At 44.9% G+C, this 23,331-nt stretch overlaps 1 protein-coding gene across 2 annotated transcripts in view; it reads right to left on the bottom strand.

Annotated features, from left to right (window-relative positions):
- Positions 1-23,083, bottom strand: part of Maml3 (mastermind like transcriptional coactivator 3) — a 398,437-nt gene extending 375,354 nt beyond the window's left edge. For both annotated transcript variants that reach the window (XM_027926572.3, XM_071614656.1), the window contains exon 1: positions 21,651-23,083. In XM_027926572.3, the coding sequence (XP_027782373.2) occupies positions 21,651-22,127 (477 nt within the window). In that variant the 5' untranslated portion in view covers positions 22,128-23,083. The remainder of the gene's footprint in view (positions 1-21,650) is intronic.
- Between the last annotated feature and the right edge of the window lie 248 nt (positions 23,084-23,331).

The raw sequence follows: 23,331 nt of genomic DNA, 5'->3' as shown, positions 1-23,331 counted from the left end.
TCTCTCTTAAAAAAAGAAAAGAAAGGCCTATCAACAATTAAATATAATAATAATAATAATAAGACAACTTAGAGGAGAAAAACATTCATTTAAAAAAAAATTTAAAGGGGCGGGTGAGTGGGATGTAGCAAAATGGTAAAGCTTCTGGGGTTCAATCCCCAGTACCAGGAAAAAAAATGTCTTAAAATCTAAAATCCTTGGGATATTATTTGGCCTTATTGAAGGAGGGGTTTTACTTACACATTGCTATTTCAATAGTAGTGACAGAAAGATATGTGCTAACTGAAAGAGCAGACAAGTGGCTCCAATTCCCCTGAAGAAAGGTTTGCAGGCCTCACTGACAAGCCGCATTTAATACTCCAGCCCTGAAGTTCAGGACTAATGCCATGATTAATAAGGCCATGATAAAACAGCCAATATCATAGTCAATTTGAGAAGCATTTATTGAGTTTCTCCGGTGAATCAGCCTAACTCTTACCTTGACTTTGCTCACCACCCGGTGTTGGCCACGTTCCCATGGGCAACAGAACAGGCACAAGGTCACATGCAGGGTGCTATGAGAGCATCAGGGACAGGCAGCCAGGGTTCTCAACAGACAGGATGGACAGGCAGAATTGGGAAACATCTCCTCGTGGCTTGCTGACCAGCCTAATCTTACATACCCAATTTCCAATCAGGGCATGTCACATGACATTAATTTTACAACTTTACAATCTTTGGAGACAAAAATCCTCCAGTCCCTTCTGGGTTTTATTGTGATCAACGTCTCAGGGTGGACAGAAAAACGGATGCAGATGTTCCTACAATTTCAGGTAGGATAGCATGGCTACACAAAGTCGCCGAAAACTTGCATGCCATAAATCTGTTCCCTTCCTACTGTAAAATGTCCTTCCAAATCAATCAAATCAAACCATGAGTCTTGTGGTGCTCAGAGATGCAGCGACTTGGTCAAGGTCAAAGCATTAGTAGTGGCAGGCCCGATGCAGACTCGATTTCCTGGTTCCCACATCACATACCTTCCCTGAAACCCAGCTGTCCCTCAGATGTGGAGGAGAAAGCCAGAACAGATGTGATGGTGGGACTGTTGGTTATACTCAATACTCAGAAATTCTGTCTCTGAAACAGAGAGATGATGCAGAGGAAGTTACTGACTTGGTGCTGGTTTAGCCTGGGAAGTTTGCAGAGCAGGCCAGGAAAATGGGGGGAATGCCCAGAGCAGCAGACCTCTGCCCAGACCAAAGCTGGGGTGTTTCCCTGTGTGTAGCACAGTCGGGGAAGGGTGGGGTCTCCTACTCAGGGGGGCAGAGGGAGGAGCTCCCCTTAAGGAGCAGGTCCACTTCTGAGACTTCCAAGCTCCTCCTGCCAAAGGACTCAGAGTGGAGACAAAAGGTGCCTCCAGGAAGGAAAATCACAATGGATTTCCACAGGCTGTCCTCAAGAAAAGTGGTGAAACTCAGAAGCTCACCATTTCAAAAATCAATTCCAGCTAATGAATAGTCAATATCCCAATGTCTCCTGGCATTCCCTGCTCCGACTTCTTTCTTTCTTTTCTTTTTTTTTTTCCCATGGAGCTCTCCCCACCCACCCCATGGCCCCTCTCATCCAGCTGCACCATCTCCATTATCAACCTCAGGGGCGGCCCTGGCAGCTGGTGTGGACCCTGGGCTGGAACACCAGCAGTCAGCTGCCGCCCAACACCAGGCCGGGCCATGAGGCAGTGACAGGGAAGGTTGTCCGGGTCATCGGCCACTGGTCTCCACTCCAAATGAGACATTCCGGGTGTTCCCCACCCACGTGAAATCAGGAATGCTTCTCCAGTTTCTATCTGAGACATCATCAGGGATGCCATAACTTCATATATTCCTCCCAAAGCAGCAGCATCTTTCTAGGGACACTGGGGTCATGAGAGGGTGTGGCAATGGGCAAGCAGGTCTCATTTACAACAAGGAGGCGCCAGGGTGGCCCCCTCAACTCTGCCCCTTCTTTCTGACCTGGTCCTGGCACACACGCTCCAGTAATAACCAGCTTAAGAATACCCAAGAAGACGAGAGGCTCTCGGGCCACCAGTGTCTGCCCTGCCTCCCTTCCCCTCCTCTCTTTTAAGAACAGAGTTCATCAGACACGAGACTCAGTAAAAAATGGAAATGGAGGAGTTCTTCTGAATGTACTGATGCCGGCCATAAAGCCTGGCCAATCTGCACAAGTCACTTTACTTTCACATACACCTGGTCCCTCGCAGGACAAAGAAAGGAAAAACAAAGACAACGTTCAGATAACTCATGCTTTTCACAGCTGTGCAGTCAAGAGGGGAAAAACATCTTTTATAACTTCCTCTGGTGCTAACTGAAAACTCTGGACTTTGGGGAGGCTATTAGAAAAAGGTTAAATATGAGTCTAGATAATGATATACCAAGGGACTCGTGTCAAGGTTGTTTGAACACTACTCAGAAGCAATTGCTGTTGAGAGTTGGTGACTACTTTAAAGACCTCTGGAAGAAGGTGAAGCCCTCCAGTAAATGCCTCTGTGGAGCCCGGGAGGCACAGGCTGAAGGCTTCTTATTTGCACAAACATCCCTAAAAACATTTGTTCTGTTCTTTAATTCAAAGAATACTAGGTACACATATTAGTAATGATTTCCTATATGTGGCATATATTCTTAGATTGTTCTTGATTTAATTTTAGTTTTACAAAGACATAAGCTTCATGTTCATAACTGTACCCTTCCCCCTTTCTTTCACTGGAAGCTTTAGAGGTTTGGGGTCTAGATCTTTTTTAACCTCATGTTGAGTTTATCCTGAACTAATCAGTCAATCAGTTCATTAATATTATCCATTAATAGTATTGTATCAATGAGTTGACTTCAAGGTGTAAGTTGCTGACTCTAAGTACTATCAAATTTTGCAGATTAGCTGGGTATGGTGGTGCAGGCTTGTAATTCCAGTGAGTATCACAAGTTCAAAGCCAGTCTCGGCAACTTAGTGAGACCCTAGCAACTCAGAGAGATCCTATCTCTAAATAAAATATTCAAAAAAGGCTGGGGATGTGGTTCAGTTGTTAAGTAGCCCTGGGTTCAATCCCCAGTACCAAAAAAAAAAATTATCTATCTATCTATACACACACACACACACACACACGTGCACAGATTATTTTGAAATTTGTATTTATTTTTAAAGGAAGAATAGAGATGAATTTCCACCACTGCATGTTGCTTGTGTAACACACATATGCATAGTTTTCCATGTTGGAAAAACAATACAAAGGGAAAAAAAAAAAGGAGTTTACTTCAAAAGTTCTGTTTGTATAACTTAAAAATTAGTATGTAACCCTTCCCTGCCTCTAAAACTTCAGTGGTCTCCCCTTATAAAATTTGCTGCTTTACCCAAAGCACCTTGTGTTATCAATTACAGGGTCATGAATCTCTACCACTAAAACCATCTGATTGGCTTAAGGTCCCCTGGTGCTTTCTAATGATAACCACATAGTATATAATTACACAGTCCCCAGAAGATACTTATAATTGAATCACGGGGCATTTTGTGAATGTTTGGGACAGTGATTAGAGGCGCACAAAGTGAGAGTATTGCAATTCTTGCCAGCTTGAATGGAAATGAAGCACCCTAAAATTCAATTATGAGAGTCCTTTAGGTATTAAATAATTATAATACAAGTCATATTAGGGGGCAAGTCTTTTTTTTTAAATCAAACTGTCCTCAGAACTCCTGAAGACTGCATTTCTCAATAATTTATAAAACAACAGAGACAGATTCTCAGATTCTGATTTCTTCATCCGAAACTGGAAAAGCTGTACCAAGGGTAAAACATTCAAAAACCCGTTAGTACTTTGACTTTGCCACCCATTGGGACCTGGTGAGTCAGGTCTCACTGTAGCTCCTCTTGTCCCATAAACAAGCTGCATAATTAGAATATCTAATATTATTTTGCAAATATTAAATGTATTTGCAAATTTATTTAGATGGAAACAAGAATACTTCACTATCTGAATTGCCACTATGTGTGTGTGTGTATGTGTGTGTGTGTATACACATACATACATACTGCCAGGGTTTGAACCTAGGGCCTCTCATATGCCAGGCAAGCCCTCTATCACTGAGCTACATACACCCTCAGCCCCCTTTTCTGAATTTTGAGACAGGGTCTTGCTGAATTGCCGAAGCTGGCCTCCAACTAGCAATCCTTCTATCTCAGCCTTCTGAGTAGCTGGGAATACAGACTGTTATCCGTTCTTAACATCCAAAAATGTCCTACCTTTTCATATCCTCTCCTTTCCCGCTTTCCTCCGGCTGTCCCTTCCAGCTGTCTTGCTTCTTTCCCATTCATACCTTCCACCATCTCTATCATCTCTCCACTCCAGGGAGGTTGTGATAACTGTAGGGAAACCTTTGCAAGTAGCTGTGGTTGGCTCCACAGTGCTCAGGGCAAGAGTAAGGAAAAGCCAAGAGTCTGCCTTTCTCCTCCATCGTTTTCTTGCTTCCTGAGATTGGTCCCCTAACTTAGGAGTCGTGGGGAAAGCAATAAACCAGAAACACTCGTCCCCTGACTTTGACTCCTGTGAACACACTCTGGGAGCAACCAGGAGACAGGACCCTGGTCACATATCAGAAAGCTCTGAATCACTCCCAGGACAAAGGCATCAAATCCCCAACTCCTGAATGTCAGCATCCACTTGCAGCAGATTTATCAACAGACCTAGTCTCCTCCACTTAAACACAATTGTTCATGGCCAGTGATCAAAAATGTAAAAAAAATCAGTGTCCCTAGCAGCCTGGCATTAAAACATAATCTCTGATTAGTGATTAGAGCATCACAAATACATACATATGTATATGTGTGTGTGGGGGGGGGGGGAGATTTGGCCTTGTAATGACATTTGTTCATGAGAAAAAGAAATCCACTCGTCTCAACACCATAACCCAACCAACCTTCATAGGTGTTCTGCCAAAAAAAAAAAAAAAGTCTCAGAGATCAAGAATATGGTGACATTTGGTGATCTGCCATCAGAATATGTGAATACCACTTGCTGAAATAAAAATATTCTCATGCACGGAGCACAATAGCACAGGCTCTGGCCCCTCCTCATGAAGTCTGATTCTCTCTGAGCCTCGCCTTCTGCTGTGTTCCAAGAAACCTCCCCCAGGACCATGAAGCCCTTCAAGATCACCCTCCACATTCTGGAGCCAAAAGAAAAGGAATCAGAATGGATGGCCATAACCACAGACAGGTTGAAGCCATGGAGCATTCAAGATGGTGGGGAGACTCTGGCCCACGTGGAACACACCACAGGGCAGCCCAGGAGACCCTTCCCAGGAAAGTGGAGTTAATTAGCCTTTTTATGCACACACACATGCTGGCTTCACACATTCAGAAAATAGACCCATGCTAAGCAAAGGGCCTATTTTAGCCCTGCCTTATAAAAACTAGATAGACAGGGACTCTCTCCTTTCTAGCAGTAACCTGACCCCAACATACTTGCCAATTCTAGTTATGCGAGACTTTAAGAATGAAGAGGTAACGGGCAAAGTGCTTTGAAAAGCACTAAAAATAAAACAAAACAACTTTCACTCTTAGAAGTCTGGAGCATCAGGGAATCGAAGCATCTGATAATTGGCATTCCTGTCGAAAATTGTCTTTGCCATGGAGCCACTGGGCCACTGTGGGAAAAGGTCCCAATGTCTACTTGTTGAACAAATGACTTGATGAGTGACCAAAGTAAGGAGGAGTGAGCGCTCTCCAAACACAGTGCTTTTCCGCCTGGCCTGAGCCAGCCAGCAGGCAGCAGGGCTGGCACACAGCCAAGAGCACGCTTGCCCCCATAGCAAGCTCTGAGAGCTACCAAGACCCAGCGCTGGGAGAGTTCCCCAAACAAAAGCCGGTCACCGAGTTCAACAACTGGCTCGCCCAGGCACCATATGCTCCGCAATATTGTCCTGCTGCAACACCGGGGCCTGTCTTCAGTGTCCCGTGTGCTGCACAGCTGTCAGCCCAGGAGCCTGCTTATCATTATTTTCACTGTTTTATTACTTTTCTGGGAATTCAAATCAGTGGAACCGCGCTTGATGCACCCGGTGAAAAATGGTATCTCCCTCCCCCTCCTCCCTCAACCTAATGAATTGCCTTTTTTCATATCAAAGAGTAATGAGCACCAAACCACATAATATTTATTCATGGAACAAAAGACTCAGGCACGGGGGTGCAGGGAACAGAGGCGGCTCCTGGTGTGGAGAGAAGAAAAGCTGGACATTTGAAAGGCTCCTCACTCTGATCCCTGGTGACACTGGGTTCAATTTATAGCGAAATCCAAACCTTTGGGCTCCCCCATTCTTCCCTGGGAGCCCCAAACCCTCTTCCAGCAATTCTCTAGTCAATGCTTAGAGACCCTGCTGCTGAGAGCTGAGGTTAGCAAAGGTAACTCGTTCCCTAGACTTGACTGTGATCTGTCTAAACATTTCCTTTCTCAGTGAAATTCCCCTAAAAAGCCTCCCCTTTTCTCTCTTATGAGAAATAAGCCAATATCTCCCAGAATGTTGTAGATAGTTCTGCCCCCACCCATCCCCTTTTCTCTGTGTCATCATGACCTCCATTGCAGATGAGAGCATGTTTGGCCCAGGGAGAAAGAGCCTTAGGAACCTTAGATGATCCTGGACCCTGGCTAACCTTAGATGACATCCATTTTATCCCTACCCACTTTCTGTGTTAATCAATTATCTGTCAATCTATAAATTTTCTTATTAATGCAGAAAATAAAAATTTATAAACAATAGTAAGGCAACACACCCCATCATTAATCTCTTTCTTTATAGGCATTGAGACTGTTGACCCTTTGCAAAGTATCCCCAATTTGGGAGATGCAGGATGAACAGCTAAATCAAATTGGAGCAGAATGAGTCTTTTTTCTTCTTTTTTGTTCTTTTTTTCTTTTTTGGAAGTACTGGGGATTGAAGTCAGGGGTTCTCTACCACTAAGTTATACCTCCAGCCCTTTTTATTTTTTAATTTGAGACAGTCTTGCTAAGGTGTCCAGGCTGGACTTGAACTTGCAATCCTCCTGCCTCAGACTCCTGAGTTGCTGGGTTTACAGGCCTGTGCCACTGTGCTGGCTAAGTCATATTTCCTGAAGGTCACTTCCCCAACTGCATGAGCCAGCAAAGTGAAAGGAAAACTATTTTTTAAGGTAAGGTAGCTACCAAACAAAGGTTCCTCAAAAACGACACACTTATGCTGATAGAGATTAGTTAATGTCCAGGGCCTGGTGAACAACCTAGGGAGTTTTAACCCCAGCAGCTGGGTTGCTATTTCTTCCTCCCATATTTACTACTGAGTATCTTGAATTTCTCCATTTAAATTTTCTATTTTTAAAATTAAAAAGATTTCTTTAAACGACAATTTTTTGTTTTTTAAAATCACAAAAGTAGCCTCTTCCTCCCATAACCCTGAGCTACCCCTATGGTTGTGAATTTTAACACTGAAGAAGTTCTTATCTGGATAATTTTCCTCAAGCTGGTAACCAAATCCTTTTCTGAAGCAATGCTCTTGCTTCTCCTTCTTACAGTCTCATTTCTGCAAGTCTGTCAAAGCTAATTATCTCTCTCCTCAAATTTATTGCTCTTCAGCGTATCATAAGCACATATATTACAAAAAGTTGGGGGAAAAAAAACAAGCGAAATGTGCACTCCACTGTGAAGGTAAAGATAGACATAAGTAATTATTCAAAGTATCCACTGTCTCTGTTAATAAGAGTAACGAAGATGGCATCAGAAAAACCAGAGGAGAATGCCGAAGCCAGCCAATCCCCTCTCCTCTTCCATATAAGGAGGTTCCCACCCAGGACAATACCAGACACTCCTACACCATCACTTTAGGTTAAAGAGGGAAGCAAAGTTCTCAGGTTTGCAATCCTTTGACATTCCAGACCACAGATAAACACAAAGCCGACCAAACCAGTAACACAAACACCCTGGGCCTCACAGGGAACAAAGCCAGGACTCTCACAAGCACACACCATCATTAAACTCCCTTGCTTGAAACTATTGTTCCACAGTCCCAAGTGTCCCAATTCCAATCTCAACCACAAATTTAAAAGTTAATAAAAGGCCCTGAATGATTCATACCAGTCCTTTAAGAATCAAATACAGAAGGATCAAATATCAAAAAAGCAATATTACATGAATTTCAATAGATTGGATCCCACCTATCCCTGATCCCCAAAGTACCAGTTTGTCACACTTTGTCACCCCCTAAATCACCTTTCCCTGTCTCCAGTTTGTTGCAACCTACAGACATTTCCACTCTAACAAATACAACTTGCCCAAACTATTTTTGAGTGTGGTTATGTAGCATCATGACACACAACTTTTTCAAATATTCTTTCAATAGGTTTTGAGAATCAGGCAGCATGAAATCCAAATCTGAAATCATTGTTTCCATGCTTCACTAAAGAAAATGAACGTGTTTTTAAAAATTCAATAGCAGCTGTGCACTATTTAGGAATTCCTAGTTAAACTCCAAAATCCATTTTCAACCATTTAGCCATAACAACTTTTAAACTGAGAAAGCTGTTTCTTCATATAAACCACCTCTGTTTACCAAACACCAGAGAATCTCTGGGTAAAGGGTTACTGCAGGATGTGAATAGTGAATGTCACCGTCCCTGAGGTACCCTGCTGCCACTACTACAGCCACACGGTCACCATGGAGAGAGGGTGCACCTACCATAGTGCACTGGCACTGAAAGTGACAGGAGCCAGGAACAGAAGATGGAACTGGGGAGGGGAATGTCACTCCCCCCAAACCCACTAGCAACTCCAGCTTTATTACCACTTAGATATTCTGAAGCTCAAACTCAAGAAAAAACCATTAAAATAATTTCTTCATTTCTTTTACTTACTCTCCAGAAAATTCTATTGAACTTGGACATAAGTCAAATGTCTTGGCATAAATGTTAACATTAACCCCTAGATATTCCTGTTTATGAATTCATACCCACAGTTATTGAACTTTCTTCATGGCTGTCCTGTCAAGATTTGCCTGGAATTTTCACATTTTTCTTTAAAAACAAAAACAAAAACAGGTTTGAAATATCTACTTTTTCTAAGATATATATATATATATATATATATATATATATATATATATATATATATATATTTTTTTTTTTTTTTTTTAAATAAGGTAAAATTTACCTGTAACAAGGTAAAATTTGCTTCCATTTTATTACCTATTTCAAATGATCTCTGGACTCTTTCAAAGAAATATGGTAAAACATTTCCCAAAGGAATTAAAAATTAGATGTTAATCACAGCAAATCTCAATAGCCTGTGGAGAAGTTTTTATCTAATATTATAATCAGGTAGCAATGAGCTAACTAGGACTCAAAACATTTCAACATAAAGGTAAGGGTTAAACTTCATGCAAAATGCAAGATATTTATCTACCTTGTATGTAGGTGAAATTTATCCTTAAAAGAAAATATTCTAGAGCAAGAGAGAGAGCCCAGAAAAATCAGTAGCAAACACCAATAAAGGTGGCATGGCACTCCTAGGAAGGACAACAGAGAAGGTAACAGACCAGGAAAAGCCAAAGACTGGAATTCTGACGCACGACCAGAGAAGCACCTTTAAGAATCTCTTAGTTTATAATATGAGATGGACTAGGTTCAGCTAAGGGGAGAAGTTTCCTATTTTCTGTGTTCAACCAATCTTGCTGATTTAAGCCTTGGAAACAGAAGAAATCTAGCTGTGTTTAGGATGAAGCCTTCCCTAAAGCCTGCACTGAGCACATCAGCTGAGTTTCCTTGGTTGGCCAAAGGTTTTTCTAAGATGCTGTGTGACTGCTAAGTGACCCTGGCTAATCAGCATAAATGAAAGCACGGTGCCTAATTTTTTTGGAATCAGAGGAAGTGTAACTGTAGGCCCCCATCTCCCACTTTCCTACCCTTAATCTATTTCCCTGGTTCATCTCACTGTCACCTACACCTTGCTTAAGCTTCCAGGGGCTACTCTCACTGTGACAAAAGTGAACCTGGGTAGTAGCGAGGGGGAAAGGCGGTACACACAAGGCCAGAGGTATGTGAGGCCAGGAGACAGCAAAGGCAGCTAGCAAGGGCCAGCACCACCAGTTTTAGTCAGCTACTTCACTGCTGTGACTAAAAGACCCAGCCAGAACAATTGTAGAAGAGGAAAAGTTTATTTGAGCGCTCAGGGTTTCAGAGTTCTTAGTCCATGGAAGGCTGGTTCCATTCCTCTGGGCTTGAGGTGAGGCTGAATATCATGGTGGAAGAGTGTGGCAGAGGGAAGCAGCTCACATGACCAAGCAGAGAGACAGACTCCACTTGCCAGAATCAAATATATACCCCAAAGCCACCCCCAATGCCCCACCTCCACCAGCCACAGCCCACCTGCCTTCAATTATCACTCAGTTAATCCCATCAGCGGGATTAATTCGCTGATTGAGTTAAGGCACTCACAACCCAATCACCTCTCCTCTGGACCTTCTTGCATGGCCCAACACGTGAGCTTTTTGGGGGACACCTCCCATCCAAACCATAACAACCATGTACCTTACTTTGGGCTCCTGTTCAGACTGACCTAATGCCCCAAAGACAAGCTGAGCAGGTGAGGACTATTCCTTGGGAGAACGTGGCTGTTTAGAAAATTGAGACACTCAGGTGACCTTTCCAAGAAAGACCACTGCAGTCAAGAGAGGGCAGATTAATGTAGTAACCAAGAACTGGATGCTGGAGCCAGACTGCTCCAGCTACTGTAAAAATACAGACTTGTGTGTCTCCACCCAAGGAAGCTGCGATGCCAGAGGAAATCAAATAACAGGAACTCTGAGGATGGGCCCTCATGGGCCCACTTCAACACCTGCAAATAATCGACACTGCTAGGACTTCTCACTGTCTAAACAAACGCTGTAAGGCCACTGTCAGGCAAGTCCATTTGGATGCATTTTCTACAGTTGGCCTGGTCAGCAAGTTATTATTACCATGTTTCACAGATGACTGGATTAGTCAGGGTAATTTAACCTGTAGGAAGTGGCAACTTCAAGACCCGAGACCTGTAGGACCACTCAACTATGCACCCATGGACACCCCCAGGTATTGCATCGTGAGTTGAAGCGCATCTTACGAATAATAAAGCCACACAATCAGGCCTGTGAAACACCACGCTCAGGACAGGAACAGAGACCTACAAACTTATGCAAGGAGGTGAGTTCCCCACTTTGACAGAGTGAGCAGCAGCTGTTAATCAGCCTTCTACTTCAGCCTCCTCTTTAGGTCCAGCTGAAAAGAAGGACCATCATTTCTATACCATGTTACTGGCTAGATACACAGCCTCTAAAAGTTCTGTGCAAAGACTAAGGTAGTTACTAAGTTGATACTTTTTTTAAAGCCACATTTTTAAGGAGATACAATTATCATCTGCCCTAAAATAGGCTGTGATAAGGGTCAGGTGCCATATTTAACCATATTAGATTAAGATACATTTGTGCCATCCTCTTTCTGTTTATACATATTAAATATATAGAAAGAACCCTACATCTGCACTGCAGAAATTGGCATGTATGTTCAAGAGATGTATGGATAAGGATGTTGCAACACTGAAGTAACAAAAAAGGGGAGGCTAACAGAGTGTTTATCAATAGGGGATCATGCAATTAATTACAGAACTTTCACAGTATGCAGTGCTAAGTGGGCTGTTAAAAAGAATGAGTAAAAATCTAGCTGGGTGTGGTGGCACATCCCTGTAATCCCAGTAGCTCCAGAGGCTGAGGCAGAAGGAGCACAAGTTGGAGGCTAGCCTCAGCAATTCAGTGAAACCCTAAGCAACTTAGTGTAACCTTGTCTCAAAATTAAAAGGGCAGGAGATGTGGCACAGTGGTTAAATACCCCTGGGTTCAATCCCCAGTACAAAAAAGAAAATAGAAAAGAATCTATATGTTCCAATTGGGGCAAATATCTAAAATATATAAAATGGAGGGCAGGAGATTCAGCTCAGCAGTAGAATGTCTGCTCAAGGACTTTTTGATCTCCAGCACCAGACATAAATAAATAAATAAAATACATTAATTGGGGGGGAAATATATCTTAAAACAATATACATGATTCAATTTCTATAGAAAAAACTAATGTGCAGTTATGTGCAATATATAAAATACATGTAAACAGAAGATGGTCAGGAGAACAAGACCCTAACCCACAGTAACTTCTAAGAAGGGGAACATCGTGAGGGAAGGAATTAAGTCACTTCTTATTTTGTTTACTTTCACTTAGTAATTGACTCAACAGATACTTAGAGTGCCTCCTATGTTCAGGTAGGTTCTTTTGGAGTCATAAAGATGAAAAAATGAATAAAGAAACAAAGTCCCTATCTTTCTCCTTCTCCAACATCCCAGCCAATTGAACAGCTATCGCTGGGACACTGCCACTCACAGAGATAGCCCATTCCATCTTTGAGCAGCTTTAATTTTCATAAAATTGGTTTTTAAAATATATATTATACTGAAACCTGGCTCCTAATAACCACCAACCTCTGATCCTAAATTTATCCCCTTGAGGCCATGAAGAGCACATCTAATCCTTTCTTCACACGCGGCAGCCCTTCATATATTTTAAGGAAGCAATCCTATCACCCCCTCGGTCAGACTAAACACCCCCAGGTAGGTCCCCCCTCCCAATGCTCCTGCTTGCTCCTTCCTAAATGCAGTCCTCCTGGTGTAATTTTTCTAACAGCTAATGTCAAGACATGAGCAGGTGTTACCAGGGGAGGGCAGGGGAGGGGAGGGAAGGAGGGAGGGAAGGAGGGAAGGAGGGAAGGTAGAAAGAAGAGGGAGGAAAGGAGAGAAAGAGCTAAGGGGGCGGGGGAGATAACTCGCCTCACTTTTAGTAAACATACCTCAATCTTATTCCCCACCATGGCACCTAATTTCCTCCCTTGAAATAAATTCTGTAATTTTGTTACAGAAAGCAATGCTTGCAAGAAGATGCAAACCATTTAGCACCCTTAGGCTTTTCCTAAATGTTAGTTTATTAATTGTTTCCATTAACATGTCTGACAAAACCACAAATACCATTTCAGGAAGTTAATCTGCAATGTGCAACTGTGCCCTGCTGTCATCCAGTGAGAATCAGGATGCCCCCTTCACCACTGAATCCCCAAGTAGCTAGAATACAGCCCCAGAAGCAACTGTTGCCCCCTGCAGATTCCTTAGACCTTGGCTCAGGTATGAGCAAAATAAGCCTCAAATCACTCAACTTTTAGTCTGCATTTGGATGGGAAGTAACAACAAAGTGAAATGAAAGTAATTTTAACAAGCCAAGTGCAATGGCCCATGTCTATAATCCCAGCCACTCAGGTAGCTGACTCAGGTGACTGAGGCAGAAGGGTTGCAAGCTCAAGGCCAGCCTCAGCAACTCAGTAAGACCCTGAACAACTTAGAAAGACCCTGTCTTAAAATGAAAAATAAAAAGGGCTGAGGATGTAGCTGGTGATAAAGTGCCCCCTAAAATGGTTTTTGTGGTTTTGTTAGATATGTTAATGAAAACAATAAGTGCCCAGTACCAAAAAATAAATTTAAAAAAAAATATATGTATATAGCTAACATTTGTGCAGCAGACTCTTACAGTACTAACTCGTGTGTTCCTAACATTTGTTCCAGAGATGAAAAGAAGAACAACTGTTCACCTTCTGACAGGGAAGGGGACAGAGCTGATATTCATAAAGTAAAAGGCAAAAGGTCCTACCTAGGCCAGCAAGACAGAACTAAAAAGCAGCACAGTTATCTACTAAGGACTCTCTACCTCCCATAGTAGTGCTGCCTCACTGCACTCCTGAAGCAGTAAGAATGTTTTCAGAACGTGAGTAAAGCCATATTGTGCAAATCCAAGCTCTGCCATATTTTCAATTTTCTAGGGATGCTCCCTCTATCAACCAGCATTTCTCAGCAGCAATAGTACTGACATTTGCGATCAGATGGTGCTTTGTTGTGGGTACCTTATAGGACATTTAGCAGCATCCCTGGCTTCTACCCATTAAATATCTGTGACACCCATAAGTTTGCGACAAAGAAAAATGTCAAATGTTCCTGTTGGTTGGGGGATGGGGCAAAATCTCTCCCAGTTGTGAATCACTGAATTAAAGGAATTTCATAGTAATTCCATTCAGATGGCAGTAGTAATCATTTAAGAGAATAAATAAATTCATGTTCTTAGGAACATGAATTTTTTCCCAATTTTTTTATACAAATAATATAGCAATTAGCTCTTGAAAATTCACATCCAAGTTTCACTGAGGTCTGCAGGTCCAGGATAGACTACTAAAAGCATAGTCTTCTTCTGTAAACTCTCAAAACAGCAGGACATGGTTTACCACAAATGGGCAAAACCAATCCTCTCTCCTGTACCCATCTCCCCTGCCATCCATTACAGCAATGCCTCCAAACTGCCCATCTCCGTTTGCTTCTCCCTTACTGTTAGCTCCTTAAAACTCTTTACTGGGGAACCAACCCTTTAGATTCACTCTCATTCACTGAGCTACTTTCAGCATCTAACAAAGACAGAAAATAACCCACCACTGAGACAATAAAGGATGTGAAGCCCTGCGATCCTTTTGAGTCACAGGCACAAGGCAGGTTGAACCTACACAAATGCATTCGGTGCTCTTCTGCCTTTTCCCTTGACCAGGAAGGAAGCCCCTGTGCAGACAAACGTCCTGGAGGTGGAGAAAGATGCTAGGAGAGGGAAGGGGACACACATCCTGGTATCCTAATCTCTTCCCAAGCAGAAGTTAATGCTGATGCAATGGAGGGTTGCAGCATCCGTAAATGTGAAACTTGACACAACCTGATTCTACCCAGCAGGATGAGGACCTCAGGGGTTAAAAGGGAAATTCTGAAAGTTGCTAGTTAAGAATCAAATGTGTCATTGAAGTTTTCTGCAGTTGTGAAGCCAATGCTAAAGGGGATGAATGTTAGTTATTAGTATTTTAAAAGATTCTACTTCAACATAAGGTCATTTCCAGCCAATGAGAGGTTCTATATAACTAAAAGGAAGTGCCTAAATTGTTCTTAAGGAATCACTCTCCTCTGTCAGAGCAAACATTGCAAGCCTTTTGAGATTTTTATTAAATTCTCACAAGAACAGTCTCTCTCTCTCTCTCTCTCTCTCTCTCTCTCTCTCACACACACACACACACACACACACACACACACACTCCAAACAAGGAAAACCTGCGACATATTAGTAATTTCCGTTTCCTTTGCATGTGTGTATGTGGCCCTAAGGGAATGGTTGTGTTTCTTTCCCAACTGCAGAAAGGAACTCAAAAGCCTCTCTACAGTTTATCAGATGGAATAGCCATCTAGACCAAAATAAAATAAAAACAAAGTGTGTTCTCCTCTTTTATCTACTGAGTAGAACCCTATGATATTTAAGTATTTGATAAATAGTGAAGCCTCAACTCCATTTTCTGAGTGATTTTATCCAAACTTGTATTTTTTTTTACACTTTATTAGATTTAAATTTAAAAAAATTAAGTAAAAGAGAATTAATCAGTTCTTGATAGCTGATTGTCCCAAAGCTGTATTTCCAACTCCTGAACCTAAATAATGGAGTTCTGGACTGTGTCTGTTTAAAAAAAAAAGCTATATTTTTAAATAAAAAATTAAATTTGGGAGTGGGGGGTTAAAACAGTGCAGCAATCATGTATAAATCAGTTGTTTTTAATTTTTTTTCCAGATAACTATGTCAAATTAGTTTGAAACAGCAGGAATGTAGAGCATATTATATGCCTATTATTTTCCTTAAAGTATCATAGGATAGATGAGCAAGAGCCTGAAGCCCAATTACTATGCTGACTTAAAAAAAGAAAAAAAAAAGTCTGTATTCCCTTTAAACTAGCTAGAATAATAATGAAACCTACAAAGAATACACATTGTCAAAGCCCAGGATGCAAGGACACGACTTCACACTTTAACTTCTGTGAAGCACTATGGGTTGTGTACCAATATGGCTGAATGAATGAAATTAAAAATCCGATCTATTCTCTATTATTTGTGCTAAGGAAGGGTAAACAATGTCTAAAATCAAATACACACTAAATCCAAAGCAGTGTCTTACCCAGTTGTTTCATTAGTTATGAGAGCCAGAAGCACCAAAATTAAATTTCTCCTCTTCTTATTGCTTCTTCCCACTCTTTGGTGAAAGTGTTAAGGACCAGGGGAAAGACCAAAAGGTTGGCAGCAGGAGGGGGGAGGGAAAACAAAGCCAGCAGCTGCAGCTTCAGGATCTAAAACTCAACAATCAGCTCTGGAGGAACAGAGTGAAAATGTAAAGGTATTTGAGAGACTTAAGAGGCAGATATTATGAACACCTTGAGAGTGAGTTTTAAATATGTTCTTCTTTGTAGGAGTTCAATGTCTGATTGATTGATGTTACACTTCTCTATGATGGTTAATGTGGAAAAAGACAGAATTTAGCCATCCTAAACTCAAGAGTGTGGCACAGGACTGTTAATGAACAAACCCAGAACACTCATCACAAATAAATTTCTACAAGTGGCCTTCGATAAAAGAGAAGTACTTCAATTGTGTCCAAGAATTACTATGTAATGTGCAATGTGCTTTATTATACTAGAGTCCTAGCCCTTCTATGACATCAGCACCAGTGTGTGTGTTTGGGGGGGTCAAAGGATGGGGGGGGGCTTCCATTTCTTCCTACCCAAATGAATGATCCCCATCAGGACATCTCTTTTAGTTGACTATTGGTCTCACAGAGGACTACAGATAATAACTTTCTTTAACTTGACTTTAAGGTCTAAGATCCTTATCCTTTTCACAGAATGTTACCAGAACCATATACAAGAACTGCTCATTTCTCTCATATTAGGTGGCAGAAAACTTGCAAAAGATTCTAAAGTCTGACTTTATAACTCTAAAAAGTCAGTCTAGAAAGAGCACATACACAGCAACTTTCCCTGGGAAAGACTCAGCCTGAAGAGCAGTTTGTAGATTAAGATTAATGATTAACTGACTGTACTTCTACTTTCTGACCACTGGCTGCCTAGGACTAAAAGAAAGTATACCACAATCAAAGAATTAAACGTATTAGAGCTTAAGGAAAAAAAGAAAAAAAAAATTGCTTCTTGAGAATAAAATACCAGAACATGTTTAGGACAGAGAAATCCAAGTTTAAAAAGTTTCCCACAAACTTATTAAAGTACACTATGTTGGGCTATGGGAAGTTAAGTTACAGCTATGTCCTATCCTCCACAACAGCAGCAAAACAGGAAAAGCCAATGAAAAGGTTATCATAGGAAAGATTTAGAAATAGATTATAGTACAAGCCTGCAAAGAAACCTGGATGCAGAGCCAGAGTATCACCCTCAGTAGGATCAGGAATAGCAAACCCAATTCATTTATAAGAAGGTTTAGCACTGGGCTAATATGTTGACATTGCCTGGATCTCTTTCGGGAATGGATGAGAACATTTCGGCAGGGGTGCAGTGGTCTCCAACACCCAGTCATTAATATATTAGAATCAAGTGAACTTTATTTGATAAATTCTTCAGAGCAAAGGTCACACAGATTTATGTAGTCTGTAAATGCTCTATAAATTAAGCATGCTCCCAAAGTTATAATGATGGTAGTGCAGTGAAAAGGTCCTGAAAACAATATGGGTCTTATCCATGTGGAGTAAGACGACCACCATTTTGAAATTTTGAAAACTTCATTGTGGCGCTGTTCAATATGCCTGAATGATCACCCATTGTCAATTCAATTTATCTTTGGGCTTGAAAATGAACTTTGCTAATTGAACTTTAGTTTAAAACTCTAACCAGGGGGGCTGAGGTTGTGGCTCAGTGGTAGAGCGCTCGCCTAGCATGTGTGAGGCCCTGGGTTCAATATTCAGCACCACATAATGATAAATAAAGGTAGTGTGTCCATCTACAACTAAAAAATATTTTTTAAAAACCCTAACCAGAACCTCAGTTCTAAGGACAGCAAATAAACAACTCCATTTATTTCCATAAAAAAATTATTTTAGGAAAAGATACCTTTGTGACTGGGATTCTTTAATAAATGAAATCAAGAGTTCTCATCAACAAGTGTTTGGAGGGAAAAGCCCCTCACTATAAACAAAGTGGTAGTGATTGGGGTTGGGGTAGGAGCTCAGCTCTCTGTCTAGAAGGACCTCCTAGCTGAGGTTAAGCAATTTCAAAACTAAGAAGTCCCACCTGTTCCATCAGCTGTGCTGTTGAGAACCCAGACAAACTCAGGACCCTATACAACAGCCTGGAGCCAAAGAATGCCTGTTTGCCCTAACCCACCCTGCTTTTTTGCTTTCTAGTCAGTTGTACATGCCCCTGCTTGTTAATGTCTAAAACAGCAAAACAATCCAAAAATATAAAGCCCTCATTAGATTGCCTTCTTAACCCAAGCCAGGCAGAAAGAGGATTAATCAATTTTTTTGTACTTTCAACATATTGGCCCCCCAAAATAAACAATAGCAATAAAATAGAAAAGAATCCTATTCACCTTTATTTTTATCATCATCCTTATTATTATTTGTCTGTGGTTGATCATAGTTTTTCTTAAGGGCTTTCCAAATGGAGAGCCCAATCTGAGAACTACATTTAATTGCTCTGTACCTCACTGAAGCACAACTATAATTCAGGAGTGAATTCAAGAAAATGAAGATCAACATTTTCTTCCTAACTTCTGTCTTTCAGATTTTATCTCACACATAAGCTAAGTTAAAATAGTCTTCATTTCAGAGGCTGATGTGAATTTTTAAACTAATTATTTTGAAAGGAAATGTAACTTGTAGAGAGGATGATGTTAATTTTTCTTTTTCCTTTTTTAGTACACAGAATTTATACACAACTCTTTGCTTAAGATTTAAGGCTGTTTATTTTCATAACATTCATCACACATACTTCGCACTGGTATCAGTGAAAGATGCATATGTGAAACAGTGGAAGCTACAATATGATCCTATTCTGTGCCTTGGCGCCAAGTATAGTCAATAGGCTAAATTATTGTCACAAAAATTGATAGGGAATTTTTTTTTTAATTTTCTGGCAATCATTTTTCAAGTCTCTGTTGTCACCTTGGTGAACTAAGATTCATTATGAAATTTACAGCTGATGTCTTCATCTATTCAAGTAAGCATCATCTTTTCATTTGCAAAGGCAGCTCTGGCTTGGGCTTGCGCCTCCCAGGTAACGTCAGGACGCTGGGCTTACTTCCACCTGCGGATGCATTACAACCGAGGCGCGCGCACCCGGAGTCCTCCCTACCCATCCCAAAGCTTATTGGTAAGAACATAACCCAAACACGAAAACTTTGTGGTCGCAAACTCTTCTGCTCTCGCAGCGATCAAAAGCGACCCAGCACAGGGGACGACACTGGCTTTTGTTCCAGAGTCGCCCAGCTGGCGAGGTAAGCGCCTCGACGGTCCTCATCACCTAGGGTCATGATTCCCTGGGACGGGGATTTTGGAATTTCAAGCAAAACGCCCATTTCTACACAATCTGTGAGCAGGGGGTGCACACACACACACACACGAAAAGGGGGCGAGGGTGGGTAAAGCTGAAATCCTAAATGCCTTTCAAATTCTATCCCAGTCTCAGGTTCACAAAGTGGGTCTCCACCGCTGAGAGCGGGAGCGGGGCGGGGTCTGGAAGAGAAATGGGTACGCGTTGGGTACCCAGGCTGCAGGTCCCGCCCCGCCTCCGGGTACAATCAGAAAAGCTACAGTGTGTCAGTGGCTTTTGGCTTCCTGTTTGTAAAGCGAGAAGCTCCCTCCCCGACTCTGAGACCGTGGTTCGTCCAACCGAGTCGGCCCCTTCTTCGCGCAGGCGGCCGGGGGCGGCGGAGGGGGCAGGGCCGCGGGCGCAGCACCCCTCCCCACCGGCCGCCCTGGGCTGAGCAGGGCCGCGAGGCGGACAAAGCGCCTCCCGCACCCTCCCCCACGACCGCGTTCCAAAAGGGAGGGGGAAGGCGGGCCGGAGGGGCCGGGGGAGGAGGAAGGGAGGGGAGGAGCAGGGGGAGGAGGGAGGCGCTGCCGGCGGGACCGGGCAGCATCTTGCCCAGGAGGGAGGGGAGAGAGGAGGAGCCGGGCGGCCTCGGGAGCGGGGAGGAGGGCAGGATTCTTGAAGCCCAAGATAAACAAATTGTTCCTCTTCACGTGCGGGGCGGGGGGAGGTGGGGAGCGAACGCCGCAGCTTCCCCTCCCCCAAGCCGGCTCTTTGTCACTGAGCGCCGGGCCAAAGCCCGCGGCGCCACTGACACCACCCTCAGCGAGCCGAGGACTCCCAGACCCCGGACGTGCGCGGTTGGCACACCGCACACACACAGGGCCGCCCGCGCCGGTATCTGCGCGGCCGATCGAGTCGCGGAGTGCACAGGGAGCGGGCGCGCTCCAGCTAGCATTCCCACCGCCTCGCCACCCCGCGCACCCTCGGCCCCGAGCCGGGCAGCGCGGTGGGGGAGGGGGTGCAGACACCTTTCCCAAGCTTCCGGCCTCCCCCCCCCACCACCACCAAAGGAAAGCCAAAGAACCCGGGAGAGGAGATAAGAGAAAGGATTCCACCCTCAAGGTTAGGGGGTGGGAACTGCCCCTTCCTCCCTTAGAAGTTAAGCCATTGGCTGCTCATCCTGCCTCGAACCCACCCACCCAGCCATTTAAGCCTCTTTCACCTCCCCGCTATCCTCCACTCCTTCAGGCTCCTTACGCCGGCCTGGAAAGTTGGCGAGGAGCGGGGCGGGGGTGAGGCGGAGAAGACTGGGTGCAAGCAAGTTTAGGAAGAGGAGCGGAGAGAACCCCAAGCCAAGTGGCGCCGCGGAGACTCTGGGCGCAAGCCCTGGCCGTAGTAGCTCTTGCCTCCCGCCCCTGCTGGGCCGAGTCCCTCCCGACCCTCCAGACTGCTCCACCTGCCGGGCTAGCCCCGGGTCTCCAGCCGCGAGCGCAGCGCACCCGCGTCCCGCATCCGCGCGCGCTCCCGCGAGCGCGCGCGTAGCCAGCCTCGCTCTTTTCTCACCCACTTCAAAGTTCATTCACAAAACTCTCAGACTTTCTCAGCCCAAAGGGGGTGAGCTTGAGACGGGAGGAGAGACTCTCCCTTACCCCTTCCCCCAAGGGGTTGAGGGCCCTGTGCCCGCCCAGAATCTGCGACAGCATCAATTTCTCCCTACACTCGGCGGATGTGCAGAGAGGGGTGGGCGAAAGGGGACGGGTCCTGGGAGGCTAGGCGGCGCGGCGAGAGATGGGGAGGGGAGCGGTAAAGAGGAGGAGCAAGGTTTCAACTCTGGGGTTCACTCTCTTTCAAATCTGTATCTAAGAAAGGGAGGAGGAAACTTTTCCAGCACCTCACCCGGCGCTCCTCGAGGCTCCCTCCGCCCCTCGCAGTCGTGACTGGCTTCTCCCCCCACCCCCTCCTCCCCAAATCTGACAACCCTGACAGATTAACAGGTAGCGGCGACGACAGCTTTTTCCCTAGGAAAAGTTGACGTTAACCCTTCGGCTTCATCCCACCTCACCCACGGTGCAAATCAGACAGACCCTCACACACCCAGTAAGAAGCTCACGCCCCCCCCCCACGCGCACCCCAAGCCCGCTGCCAGTGCGCCCTCACCATGATCAGCGTGTGGTTCCTCTGCTCCGCCGAGGCAGCCTCCGCATCTTGCTGGGGTTTGCTCGGGTGCTGCTGCTTGCCGGTGCCGGCGCCCGATTTCTTGGCCCTCTGCTCCAAGGTCCGCTGATAGAGGCTCACCGTGTCCCGGCGCTCCAGCTCCAGCTGCTCCACCTGAGCCTGCTGGTACCTGTTCTCGCAGTTGACGTGGTGCCGCCGGCAGCCCTCGATGCGCTGGCGGAGCCGCTCGACCACCGTGCTGTGCTTGGGGACGACCGCCGAGCTGCCGCCGGGGCCCCCGGAGCCGCCGCCGCCGCCGCAGCCGCCGGCAGCGGGGTGATTGCTACTCGGAGCAGCGGGAGTACTATTGGGAGTATTATTCACACCGATCCCGGCCCCGCCGAGGCTGCTGTTCAGGCTACTGTTGATGCAAATACTACTGCCATTCGCGGCAGCAGCGGGGGCTGCGAAATCCCCCATCCTGCTCCCCGGGCACACTATTTTGGAAGAACTTTTTTTATCCACCCCCCTATCAGCCTCCTCCTTGGGTCCAAGGATTAAAATAGTTTAAGTGGAACGCGGGGGAGACGCAAGCACATGGATGGAAACAGCGATCCCGACGGGGCGAAAAAAAGGGGGAGAGATTTTGGGGTGGTTTTTTTGTTTCCTTTTTTTAAACTGTAAAGCTGGAGGGGGAAAAAAAGGGGGGTGTTATCGGAATACCATCAGACACCTATCAACAAAAAGAATCACAACAAACTGAGCCAGCAGCAAATCGGGTTGCAACTCAAGGGGAGATCCGCTCCTCGCCTGCCTTCTTTTTATAATCCATTATTTTCTAATAAATTCCAGGAGATTTCCGGTAGTTGGCAAGCATTTTCTCCCTACGTACCGAAAAACACACCCCATGTACACACACAAGCATATGCCTCCAGTGCGGACACGCGCGACACACACTCACTCCACACCGCATCGGAAAACGGCAAGCTTGCTTATTGCATTTTCCTTCCACAAAAAAGTTTTGGTGTTTATGCCGCCCCGTGTTCTCAAAGTACTTTGGCTGCTCAGTTGCATTTCACAGGAACCTAGATATCGAATCCTCGGGCTGGGGGAAGTAAACACATGGACAGTCCGAGGCGACTGCAAAAGTAGATCGGTGAAGTCCTTTGGAAAACGCCGCGCGGAGAGCAGCCCCTAACGCTCGGCTGGGCTGCCGCTGCCGCCGCTGCTCCTGCCACCATCACAATGATCAACTGCTCGCCGCCGCCGCCGCCTCCTCCTCCTCCTCTCGCTCCTCCACCTCCTCCTCCTCCTCCATGCCAGCGGAGTGATATCAGGACGCGCGAGCTCAGTAAACACGGCAGCGGCGGCGGCTGGAGGCCGTGAGACCAGCCCGGGGACACGGCGCAAAACCCGGCCCGGACTCACCCGGCAGGAGCGGGCGCGGCACGCACCGGCACCCGGCGCCGGGCTCCCGCCTCCTTTGCCTCGCCCTCCCCGCCCCTCCCACGCCCCAACCTCACTACTACCCAGACTAGGAAGCCTGAGCCGCCAGGAACCGGGAAAAGAAAGATTTCTGGGATCTCAGGAATGAATCAACTTTTGACCTGTGTGTGCGTGTGTGAGTGTATATGTGCATGTGTGTACGTGTGTGCGCGTGCGCCCGCGAGCGCGCGCGCGAGGA

Source organism: Marmota flaviventris, chromosome 7, assembly GCF_047511675.1.
Source record: "Marmota flaviventris isolate mMarFla1 chromosome 7, mMarFla1.hap1, whole genome shotgun sequence".
NCBI classification, from domain to species: Eukaryota; Metazoa; Chordata; class Mammalia; order Rodentia; family Sciuridae; genus Marmota; species Marmota flaviventris.
The sequence above is the reverse complement of the archived record's forward strand: the minus strand, read 5'-3'. Positions and strand labels throughout refer to the sequence as shown.